The following is a 12,235-nucleotide window of genomic DNA, read 5'->3' on the forward strand; positions in this document are numbered from 1 at the left end:
CCTCATTCAGAGAAAATATTACACGTTTCGTATTGAGCTGAGAAGAGACGCAGTTTGTCCCGGACTTTAGCTAGAATGGAAAAAAGACACAAAGCTGGATTTATTCTGTCTTTATGCTGCACAGCTGCCTCTTCTCTCATTCTCTCCCCCTCCCTCTCCTGTTGCTACTTCAATCATTAAACTGATCAATGATCAGCTGATCGGCTTTTCTCTCTCATTTATTTATCGCCCACTTTGCGCCAGAAAGAGGAAACCGGCGGATGTCGCGCTAAACAACAGCAGCACGTTTAAGCTTGATCAGCTGTTGTTAGAATTTATTTAATATTAATTTCTAGTATCAGCTGATGTTTGCTGGAGCCACAGCTGTAAAGCTGCTGGTCATGATGTCGGTTTGGATATGTGGTGAGAGGGAAACATGAAGATGAAACCAGGAGATGTCCTTACTGAATCATCAGAGCTGAACAGGTGATGGAGAAACAGGTTTACCTTTTAGGTGACATGAATGAGTTGAAGTTATGAACTGTTTCTGAGAGACAAATAACACCAGGATCCTTTTTTATGTAGCAGACTGCTGGTAACTGTGCAGGGGCGGATCTAGGAAAGTTTTGCCAGGGGGCCAGGTAGGGCATTAACAGGGAGAGGGGGGCACAAAGAAATACTTTTCTTTCTTATTCTCATTTAAAATATCTCGCTTTTATTAAATAATTATCTAAATCGTACAACCAAAGTTTTTATCTGACGTAAAATGTATAGAAATCATACATATACCAAAAAGACTGTACATCACTGTCACAACAGGGTTTGTTTTCATTCAAAGTCTCTATGGCTTTACTACCTGGTGGGCCAATCTGTAGTGAAAATGCCCGATTTTCTGTCCCAGTCCAGCCCTGCAGGTTATACTGGCAGTGTCACCATGCCAGCTGACTGTATTTCATCATCAGCCAGTGTTGTTCTTTATCAATATTACCAAAGTTTACCATAAGGCAGCATAGAAAGTATTTACTTGCTTTCAGGTTTTATTCAAATGTTCGTCTTTTCAGTTGTTTCTCCACTTTTTTCCTGTTTCAAAATCAAACACCAGTTTGTGAGAAGATTATCTTCTTTTTTTAACAGGCAGATAAAGTTTTGCATTGGCATTGGCTAATTTGTCAATTGTTTGTTACAAATGTTCGTATTTTAATATTCAAAAATGTTTTTGCCCAAAACATATGTGCACTATATGTCAGTAAAAATACTATGCAAATATTGATGTCCTTGAATGCTGAGTAAACACTGACAAAGCACTGATTGCATCTCTTGTACTTTATCAACGCAGTATCTAAAAACTTTGCACCGTAGTGGTTAAAATCTCATTCTAATAAGAGTTAAAAGTGCATTTGGTTATTAGGTTTATAGGATTATTGAATTATGGTTAACGGTTGGTAGAATTTTTTTTTAAACATTATCTGCCACCCTTCTCCAAATCTGTGCCCCTACCTGGCCCCCCCAACAAAAATTTTCTAGACACGCCACTGACGGTGGCACGGTGGTTAGCACTGTTGCCGCACAGCAAGAAGGTCCTGAGTTCAATTCCACCATCAGGCCGGGTTCTTTCTGTGTGGAGTTTGCATGTTCTCCCCGTGTTTGCGTGGGTTCTCTCCGGGTACTCCGGCTTCCTCCCACCGTCCAAAGACATGCAGCTTGTGGGGATAGGTTAATTGGATAATCCAAATTGCCACTAGGTGTGAATGGTTGTCTGTCCTTGTGTGTTAGCCCTGCGACAGACTGGCGACCTCTCCAGGGTGTACCCCGCCTCTCGCCCTATGACAGCTGGGATAGGCTCCAGCGCCCCCCGCGACCCTGAAAAGGATAAGCGGAAGCGAATGGATGGATGGTGAGGGATGGTGTGACTTTTCTCAATGCCACACTTTTGGCAAAGTTGCTGAAACAGGTTGTTCTAAAATTGTCTGCCTTGGTGTGGAAACAGCTCCCAACTTGGATTCAGGAGACAGATACCTAATCCTACTTTAGTTATGCAGCAATAGGGTTAAGCTGCTGGGTGCTTCCTATGATGCACAGAGTGTTTCTTCTTCACTTATCTCTTTTCACTCTATGTATTTATACACCTCTCTACATTTATTATCAGTTATTATTAATCTCTGGATCTCTTCCACAGCATTCCTTTGTCCTGTCTCCCTTCCTTCACCTGCAACCGGTCACTGTGGATGGCCAACTGTCCTTGAGCCTTATCAGTAGAACATCAGTCCAGTGATCATAGGATAATAGAGATGGAGGGGAAATGAAAGTCAAACCCAGATTTATGTGTGTTTTAAACTTCACACCCTTTTTTGTAAAGGTTCATACTGGTCCACAGTCTCCACTGGTGGATGTCTTGGGACACTTGCTCTGTAGCTAAATAGAGAGCAATGAGGAGACAACTGACTGACACCTCAGTTGAGTCCCACCAAAAGCTGACTTAGAGATCTAAAGTGACCTACAAAATCTCTCAGATTCACCTGTTGGTGTTAGTGTGTGATAGGTTTGTAGCTTGAACCTATTCGCTGGAACGTTGAGGACAATATAATTACACAGCAAGCAAGACACGAAGTAGGCAAAGTTCTTCTTGTTACTCATGCATGAGGGAGACCTGCCTGGAGCCAAGTGTCGTTCCACCACTTGACCTCCGTCAGACTCTCAGCCAGGTTCCCCATAGCACTCCTTTTATTGTGGTTACATGAATATGCATAGGGTCATTAACATATAACATCTTACATAGGTATACATGTGAACAAAGAATACTGTGTGTGTGTGTGTGGGGGGGGGTCAGAGTGTGACCCCATAAATGACTTCCCTAAACCTGCTAGTCTGGAAGTCCAACAGTTCATCTAAACAAAAGGCACTTAGCCTAAAACAGATACAGCCACGTTTATCCTGCCATAAAACAATAAAACAAGGTACGACCTCTTCTCATGCTCCCAGGATGTAGGTGTGCATTCCAGTGTGGAATACACACCAAGCCTTTGCAGCCTGCTAAAGATCACACATCCTATCACTACACAATTGATTATACACCTCTAAGCATATATGGTTAAATATTTCTAAGCATAAATGACAATCAACAATACAAAACTTAACAGTGTGGCTATCCTCTGGATGTGTTCACTTAATTTTAATGATAATCTCTATCAGTTTTATTTTATTTTTTTATTCCACTTGTTTCCCACTGAATTACTGGTTCATTAGTTAGCTAATATAAACTAATGTAAGCAGCAACCGACCAACCAACTCAGTGATGTCACGTTCTGTGCTGGCAAAAAGGTACAGCTAAACATGATCCAAAAAGTTTAACTTTAAGCGCTTATTGCTTAAATCCAGCTCCACAGACGGTTACATCTATGTCAGTTTTTAAGAACTCCGTGATGAAAATTAGTCTTTATATGTGCAGTTTTATATCCACTTTAACAACAAAAGAATATGTGTTGTCTGAAATGTTTCTCAGAGTGTTTGAATGCATCTTGTTGCATTTTTACCAGCTGAATGGTAATTATTAGTCAGAAATATTTAAGTACAAATTTAACTTGAAGGCAACTTGCTTTTGTTTGTTTGTTTCAGAGCGACACACTATGACATACATTGAGACTGCAGCCACTGGTTGGAATGAATCTCCTGAGTTAACTGAAGTCATATTTGTAAATGGTCAGGAGTTTGTGCATTATAAGAGCAGCTTGAAGAAGATGGTACCCAAGACTGAGTGGATTGAGAAAACTGTAGATCCTGAATATTGGGAAAGAGAGAGACAGAGAAACATACGCAATGAGCAAGCGATCAAAGCACACGTCGTCTGGCTAATGGAGCGTTTGAATCAGACTAGCGGTGAGTAAAAAACACTGAAACCTAAAGATCCTCCTGAGATAAAATAACTTTTTTGGTGATGTCCTTTCCCTTTTGGAGCTAAATGAGGCCACTTAAACACATGAGATATCAATGGAAAGCACATGATGTCCTCTATTAAGAGCATCAGGACTTAGTGGGGCAGCTCAAATAAGTAAAACAATATAGATCAAAAACAAATGTCCATTGGAGAGGACATAAATGGACAGGCTGATTCTCAGGAAGATATAATGTTATGTAGTGCTGATGTGTGTGCATATGTGTGTGTGTTTGTGTGTGTACACAATCCACACTTCCTGATTTTTTTGTTTTTGCATATTCTTCACACTTACATGTTTCACATCATCAAGCAAATTTTAATATTAAACAAAGATAAGCCGAGCAAATACAACTCCAGCTTTAATGATGATTTCATATATTAAGGGGGGAAAAAGCTACGACCCTGAAAAAGTCATTGTCTCCTAAACTGGATAACTGGTTGTGCAATCCTTGGCAGGAAGGAGGGGATTTGATGAGAATGTAGTGATTCTGATTTTATCATTGATATCACTTATCAGTTCAGTTCCTTATTGATTCTCATTGGGTTCTCAAAGATATTCTAGTCATACAAATTCATCGCAGGCTGTGTGGTGAACTGTTTGTGCATGTTCGAGGTATTTGACCTATTTGTTGTGATCAGAGTTGTGGTCCTTATTTAAAAAGTAATGTATTACACATATTACACAGTAATGCAGTACATTATTTAATTACTCACAGAAGTAATTTGTTATACTACTTGTTACATTCCATTCGTGTTACTCTGTAAAATGTTCAGAAACATGCTGTCATATAATAATCAGTTAATAGTATAAACCTATAGGTTACAGTCACACACCAACACAAATCACTATCCTAATGACAACACACATGTGATCTTTGTCTTAGTAATTTGGGCATGAACACAAAGTAAAGATGAAAACCAGCACACAGCGACTTCAAAGTGATCATCATGGTGATTCTGCTAAAGATGAACAGGTAGAAAACGGGGCTGCAGTCTGACTGCTCACCAGTTTGTTAACTGTTGAAGTTCAGGCTCTGGCTGAGTTCTGCATTCAGCTTTAACATCTTGGACAGCTTAGCGTTAGCATGCTGTCTGGCTAGCTTAGCATTAGCATGGTGTCCATGCAGATGCTTGCAAAGAGCTGAAATTGTGTTAGCAGCATAATGCAGTTGTTTCTGTCCTGGAGGCAGTTTGCACTTTACCATCGCACACGTCCTTTTGTGCCAAAAAAAAAAAAGAAAAAAAAAAAGAGATTGTCCATATCCATTCTGCAGGCTGCCATTTTCTTCCTCCTACACACTGAAATCAGCTGATTGTAGCACAAGTGCAAATGAAACCAACTGGCAGGATCAATAGGCAAGCTGACCAACAAATCCAAATTGGATTACTGGGACCAGTGTTCTTGATTCCCATCCCTAAATGGCAGCAACGACTGGAATCAATCATTTGTTTGTTGCTCAGTCACATTGGAGGGGTTTTAAGCACGAATGACCTCTTTAAGCATCTCAATCAGATTTAAGTCCAAACTTTGATTAGACCACTCTAAAACCTTCCTTTAGTTATTTTTTTGTTTTGTTTTAGCCATTCAGTGGTAGACTTACTGGTATTTTTTAGATCATTGTCCACCTGTGTAACCCAAGTGTGCTTTCAGGGCATGTTCTATGTTCTATGATTGATGGGTTTGTTGTGAATTTTCACTGGTATAGCATGAATTTGAAAATTCAGCTAAATTTTGATATTATAATGTTAACACAAAGGTGATGAGAGTTAAGGGTCTCTGTGGCAGAGGTGGCAAAAGTACAGACATTCAGTACTTAAGTAGAAGTACAGATACGAGTGTTAAAAATACTCCAGTAAAAGTAAAAACGTAAAGACTGTGAAATGTACTTAAAGTAAGAAAGTAAAAAAGCAGGTCTTTGGAGAACATTTCTATTTTTGTGCAAAGCTACCTGAACATTGTGTTATATTAATGTAATAATAAAATAATATTAATAAATGAGAAACAAACTTTAGTTTAAATTTTAATTCTAATAAATGCACTTAGCTTGAATGAGTCAAGTAAAAAATGAGCAGAGAAAAAGAAGAAAAATTTAAAAATATCTCTATTTTCTGTTCTTACATTGTAGAGGATGACTTTGCCTCCAAGCAGGAAAAAGAGTAGAGACTGGGTTGAAATGGGATTTAGCAGGTGGCAAAACCCTAAAATTGGTTGTGGTGGCTGTAGGAATGCAGCTAAGATAATGATGGGAAAGAAAAAGGTTTGCTGCTGGGTTCCTTTGACCCAGACCACAGTGAATAGTCTTTATACACAGTTAATTAAAGCAAGCCCTAAAAAGTTAATTCTGTTCATCTGGAAGAAATGTTTCTTCCACGGAAAACACTGAAATAATTTCATCACCTGGCTGATTGAGTATGCATCAAAACAATTAAAGAAAATGTTAGAGTGTCCAGTTGCCAAGAGCATGCTCTCTCAGAGGTGTTTTGAGTGTCTTGTGGACTAAATAGCAGCTCCAGAAACACTGATTTGATGTGCTGACTTCATAAAAAGGATGTGTTTTGTTGTGTGTCTTTGATTATTCCCTACATAGGGTAGCTCAGTGCTTTTTTGTCTATATTAAAAACACTGAGGCTCTCTTAACATTGAATAAAAAGGACTCCTTCTTTACAACAGTTTGAGGTTTGCTGTCTGCTGAACAGCATCTAAAGATCGAATATCTCTCATTTACTACAGTTCTTTATCTTTCAGGTGTTCACATTTTGCAGTGGATGTACGGCTGTGAGTGGAACGAAGACACAGAAGAGGTGACTGGATTTGAGATACTTGGTTATGATGGAAAAGATTATGTTGCATTTGACCTGAAGACAGAGACATATATTGCTTCAGCACCTCAGGCTGTTATAACCAAACATAACTGGGACAGAGACAAAACTCGCATATTATACAAGAAGTACTTCCTCACACAGGAGTGTGTTGACAAACTGAAGAACTTTGTGAACTCTGGGAGGAAATCTCTGATGAAAACAGGTAAAATCACCAGATTTAGAGCAATGGACACAATATTCATATGACTCAATGTCGGTGTCCATAATAATTTAAAAAAACAGTTTTATAATGTTTCTCATCACCTCTCTTCATTCACATATTTACCACTGTTTTGTTTTTTTACATTCATGGCTTTTTTTTCTTTGTTTTTCTACTAACGTCATCTTAGTCCTTTCTATTAAGATTCTTAGTTTCATTTCATGCTTTTATTGTCAGTTTCCATCTCTTCCTTATTACTCTGCATTTATATTACTCTCGTGATACACTGGTGAGCTGTCCACCTCTTACACATTGACAGCTAGGATCGGCTCCAGGGTTGCAGAGCAGCTTATGTTGGATAAACTGTCATGGTCCTGGGTCTTTGACCCAGAAGGTCTTTCAAATTCTGTTTATTATTAAATGTCTTCAGTTTGATTCTTAGTCGGCTTTTTTTTTAAGTTTTCATCTTTGTGTGTTTCCTTCATGTTTTCTACCCTGAGTTTAGTTCCAGTTTCTGTTGTGTTTATTGTTTATCGTCTTGTACTGTTTCTGGGAACTCTTTATTCCTTACTAATTTTTGGTGTCCTCGTTGTATTCTTAGTACTCTTTCTTTTTTTCCCTTCTTAGGCTCTTATCAGCCTAAATAAACAACTTGTCTGAACATTACACTTTCTAGTATGAACTTTGTGGACACACTTGGCTTCTGGCAGCCTATCTATCCATCATATCTGGGGTGTTCCTTGTCTTTTTCCCTATAACAACAGAAACAGTAATATAAAAGTACAGTTAATAAGACATAACAAACTAAAAACCTCTTTACTCTTTAGTTCCTCCCTCAGTGTTTCTCCTCCAGAAGACGCCCTCCTCTCCCATCAGCTGCCACGCTACGGGATTTTTTCCTAACGTAGCTGAGATGTTCTGGAGGAAAGATGGAGAGGAGCTTCATGAGGGTGTGCACAAAGGAGAGATCCTCCCCAACAATGATGAGACCTTCCAGATGAGTGTTGATCTGAAACTTTCATCAGTCAAACCTGAAGACTGGGAGAGGCACGAATGTGTGTTTCAGTTCAGTGGCGTCAACAAGGAGATCGTCACCAAACTGGACAAAACAAAAATCAAGACCAATACAGGTAAGACTGAATTCAAAGGGAGATTATTAATCTTTTAAAAATATATTTATCTTTCTTCTGGCCTGTTTTGTTATTCCATGTACACTGTAACCTGTCATCACCACAGTGGTTCAGTAAATGGTCACAAAAACTAATCAGCCATTTAATTACAATCTGATTTAAATAAATAATTTCAGAGTTAATGGGACAAAAGGTCAAGATCCAAAAATATATACACAGCTTTATTTTTTAATTCTCACTATGCATTTTGGGAAAATGTTATTTTTATTTTTTACATTTTAGTATTTTCACAGTATGTTTCTCATCAAGTTCACAAAAATCATCCTAAACTGTGCACAGGTTAGATCTGATGCTGATATTTTACATAAAGGATTAAACTTTCCATGATGTTTATTTATAACTTGTTTTCTCACAGCATGTAAAAACATAAATATATGCAGTATTGTAACACAGTTTTCACTGGGTCAGTCATTATGATGTATCTGCTGAGAATCAAACAGTAACTGTGATTCAGTTATTCTGACTAAACTCATCCTAAAACTCATTATTCACTGATCTACACTGAGAATATATCAGGTTGTTTAAGTCCTGCAATACTTTTAAAATAATCAAAGGACTAATGTCATGTAAATGTAATGAACATAGTCTGATTACTCACTGGTCAGTGAGAGAAATATTGTAAATATTGTGGTTTCAGGTCCTTCAGGATTTCATGTTGGTGGTGTTATCGGAGGTCTTGCGGTTCTTCTCCTGGCCGTCTGTATCGGAATCTATTTCAAGTTACGAGGAAATGGTAATGAGCAAAATATATTTTTATGCTTTATGAATGATATTCATGTGAAATATTTACTAATATATTATTATTCTAATAAATTAATATACTTCATGCCCTGTTCCTATGATATAAAAAAATCATAAATTGGGAATATTTAATAATTTAGATAGCACTTACTAATTAAATTATGTAAAATACTTATTGTCTGATTAATTTCTAAATAAATAACTGTGATTATGTCTGTTTTCAGGGTTTAATCGTGCAAACTGTAAGTATTTTTAAAATGTGTTTAAAGATATTTGGATGTTATTTGTGTACTGAATATAAAAAGACTTGTAGAGTCACTGACGTCAGCTTGACAGAAATAACTAATGTTGTTATTCATCTAAAAATATAATTCTTCTTTTTAAGCTTCTGATACTGTGACTTGAAGATTCAGACTCAAAAGTAATTAAATCCTAATGTAAGTACAGCACACCAAACTACACTATTTAATATCATCTCTAAAAACTTTTAAATATTATTTATTATTATATAAATGTCTATAAATCTAAAATAAATGTTCCAAATCCAAAAAGTATGAAGTAAAAAATGAATGACTGCATTAAACAGACTCAATATTTCTGTTCTGACAGGAGAGCAGTAAAGAGTAGACAACCATCTCTGAACTGAGGAAGGACCTAAGGGTGCAGCTGTGATTGCAGCCCCGACTCTCTGTGAATGGTACTCGTGACTACAGATCAAAGGTCATGACTTTAATTGCAATCATAAAAATGACCTCGTGGCCCATTGCTAGTCAGTGGTGCTAATTCCAGTCATTATGCAAATGTTCTGTTTATAAGGTTATAAGTTTACAAGTCCCTTGAATGAGCGACGAAACGTTTCTCCCACTGAAAGCGCTTCGTCCAGATGAACAGAATCAGTCATTTTGTGTTTTTCACTCAGAAATTGCAACATTCACAGATGTAGATCCCAAATTATTTAAACATTTTTGGGACATTTGTCTATGATGAGAAGCTGGTTTCCTTTTTCTTTTTATGCTTCTTTTGTCATTTTGTTTTGGATCTGTTATAATTTATATACTTTATAATGTTAAGAGTTTCTTTTCAAGAACGTTCTCCTTCAAATTAATTTATTTGACACATTTTGTTAAGCTCTGTGATTACAGACATCATAGAGCTGGGATTATTAATGAACTCCTTGCACAATGTATGATATTCAGAACTTGTACAGATTTTATATATAAAATCATTCGTAGAACAGTAAACAGTGGAGGGATTCTATGTTATATTTATTTATTTAATTATTATTATTTAATAATTTTATCAGGCAACTGAGGACATGTTTAAACTGAATCCTACTGACTGAGATTCTTCTAGACCACAGTGGTATAATTTTTTGTCATATCTCACAGTTTTTCCCTTTTAAAAAAATCATTAAATTTTTCTAATGATTTTGTCACATCGTTGTTTTCTGCATCTTTGGTTAGTCCTTTAAAAAATATAACGTTTTCGGGGTCTCAGGGAATTCCAGTCAAAAGCATCCAATTCCACTTGTGCAATTTTAATAAATGAAACTTCATTCACTTAATATTTGCCATGAGTCCCACATGAAAGAACTCAGACATTTTAAAGAGCAAAACTCTTGGATGCCGTCGTTCATACTAGAAGTTCGGTGGAGATGTCACTGGATCTACTTGAGACAGCTGCTCTGTGTGCTGGATGTTTCACATGAAGAGCAGATGCTGCAACAACGCAGGTTGTAATCCAAGAAACATTGATCCTCCTGGAAGTTAGAAAACTCCACCTGCTGATGTGACTGTCCAACAACTGGCTTAAAGGTCTTCTCAAAAGAAGTGTTAACTTTACATGACCATGCCCTGAGGTGTGTGTTTAGCCGAAGCTGTTCTTAGTTGTTTCTGCTCCACACACAATCATGTAGCTTTAGCTTTGCCAGCAGATTGTTGTCAGGTTTGTTCCTGGTGGGAGCTGGTCTGCAGTGTACTGAAAAGTCAAACTACTGTTATTTTGATTAGCTTTTATTTAAGCATGGATAATATAACTCCAATTTTAAATGTGAGCACAAAAAGATGTTGGTGCAAGTTATGGAGACTTTACTAGGCTGAAAAACCCAAATAAACATTTCAGAGAGAGCAAAAACGCACAAGTGGCCAAATCAATAATCTGGTGCATTATTAAAAAGGAACTGCTGGAGAGATTATATCTCTCGGCTGACCTGGGAACGCCTTGGAACGCCCCAGGATAAGCTAGAGGAGGTGGCTGGGGAGAGCGAGGTCTGGGCTTCTCTGCTTAGGCTGCTGCCCCCACGACCCGGCCCCGGATAAAGTGGAAGAAGATGGATGGATTATTAAAAAGAATGAATGCACTGACCAGCTCGGCAACAACAAAAGGCCTGAAAGACCACAGAAGACAACTAAAGTGAATGATGGCAGAATTATTTACATGGTTACAAGAAATAATTTAAAACATCTAACCAAGCCAGTAACACTGGATGAGTATGTATGTCATTGTCATGGTCTACAGTCATGAGAACCATTATTTAATGTAAATACAGAGAGTTTACAACATGGTACAAAACACTGGTTACACTCAAGAACAGGAAGACTTTCCCAGAAAACATCTAAAACGGCGTACACAGAAATGTAAACAATAAAATGAATTAATAAATAAATCATTAAAAAAATGAAACAAATGTTATAACAATGATGGGAAATGAAGAGCTTGGAAAAGAAAAACAGCTCATGATTGAAAGCACAGCAACTACCGCTAGTGTTTACTGATGATGTGACTGCTCACAGAAACAGAACCATTAAATCTGAAGAGTCCAGGTCTATGATCTCTGCTCGGTTCACCAAAGGCTGCGAAACTGATTGTGCCTCAATACAAACAGATAGTAACCCAATGTTACAGCTCCATAATCCAAACTACATCTTATCACTGATATATATGCATATACATTTTTTAAAATTAGCTTTTGTGATTCCCATTGCGTTTCCACCAGGTATTATATTTAAACTCTTTTTACATTTTCTTCTCATTCCTGTTAATGTGCTGTGTTCATGTAAGCTTTACATCAAAGTGCACTCCTAAAAATTCCAATGACATGCAGATAGATGAAGCAATCTTTGCTTATATGTTTCCTTTTTAAATACACGATTTTGTTTTATTTTCTATGGAGAGCTGAAATCCTCATGTAGTAGCCCATATTTGTACCTACTTCACTGCTTCTTGCAGCTTCTTTTAAACAATCTGCACACTTCTTCCTCACTTCCTGATGAGTGTATCATCTGCAAAAGCTGACTTTCCTATATGCCTAAAGGGATTTGATCAAATGGTAAGAAAACACTTAAAGACAAAGCTTACTTTTATATTCAGCAG

At 37.3% G+C, this 12,235-nt stretch overlaps 1 protein-coding gene across 1 annotated transcript in view; it reads left to right on the forward strand.

The window, feature by feature from the left end:
• Positions 1-10,303, forward strand: part of LOC309699229 (class I histocompatibility antigen, F10 alpha chain-like) — a 52,646-nt gene extending 42,343 nt beyond the window's left edge. Inside the window, exons 2-8 of the mRNA XM_082522176.1 lie at positions 3,592-3,852; positions 6,657-6,935; positions 7,760-8,062; positions 8,760-8,855; positions 9,088-9,105; positions 9,249-9,300; positions 9,473-10,303. Coding sequence (XP_082378302.1) covers positions 3,592-3,852; positions 6,657-6,935; positions 7,760-8,062; positions 8,760-8,855; positions 9,088-9,105; positions 9,249-9,268 — 977 coding nt within the window. The 3' untranslated portion in view covers positions 9,269-9,300; positions 9,473-10,303. The remainder of the gene's footprint in view (positions 1-3,591; positions 3,853-6,656; positions 6,936-7,759; positions 8,063-8,759; positions 8,856-9,087; positions 9,106-9,248; positions 9,301-9,472) is intronic.
• Positions 10,304-12,235: the final 1,932 nt, after the last annotated feature.

Source organism: Aulonocara stuartgranti (genome assembly GCF_965226115.1).
Source record: "Aulonocara stuartgranti genome assembly, chromosome: 22".
Lineage (NCBI taxonomy): Eukaryota > Metazoa > Chordata > Actinopteri > Cichliformes > Cichlidae > Aulonocara > Aulonocara stuartgranti.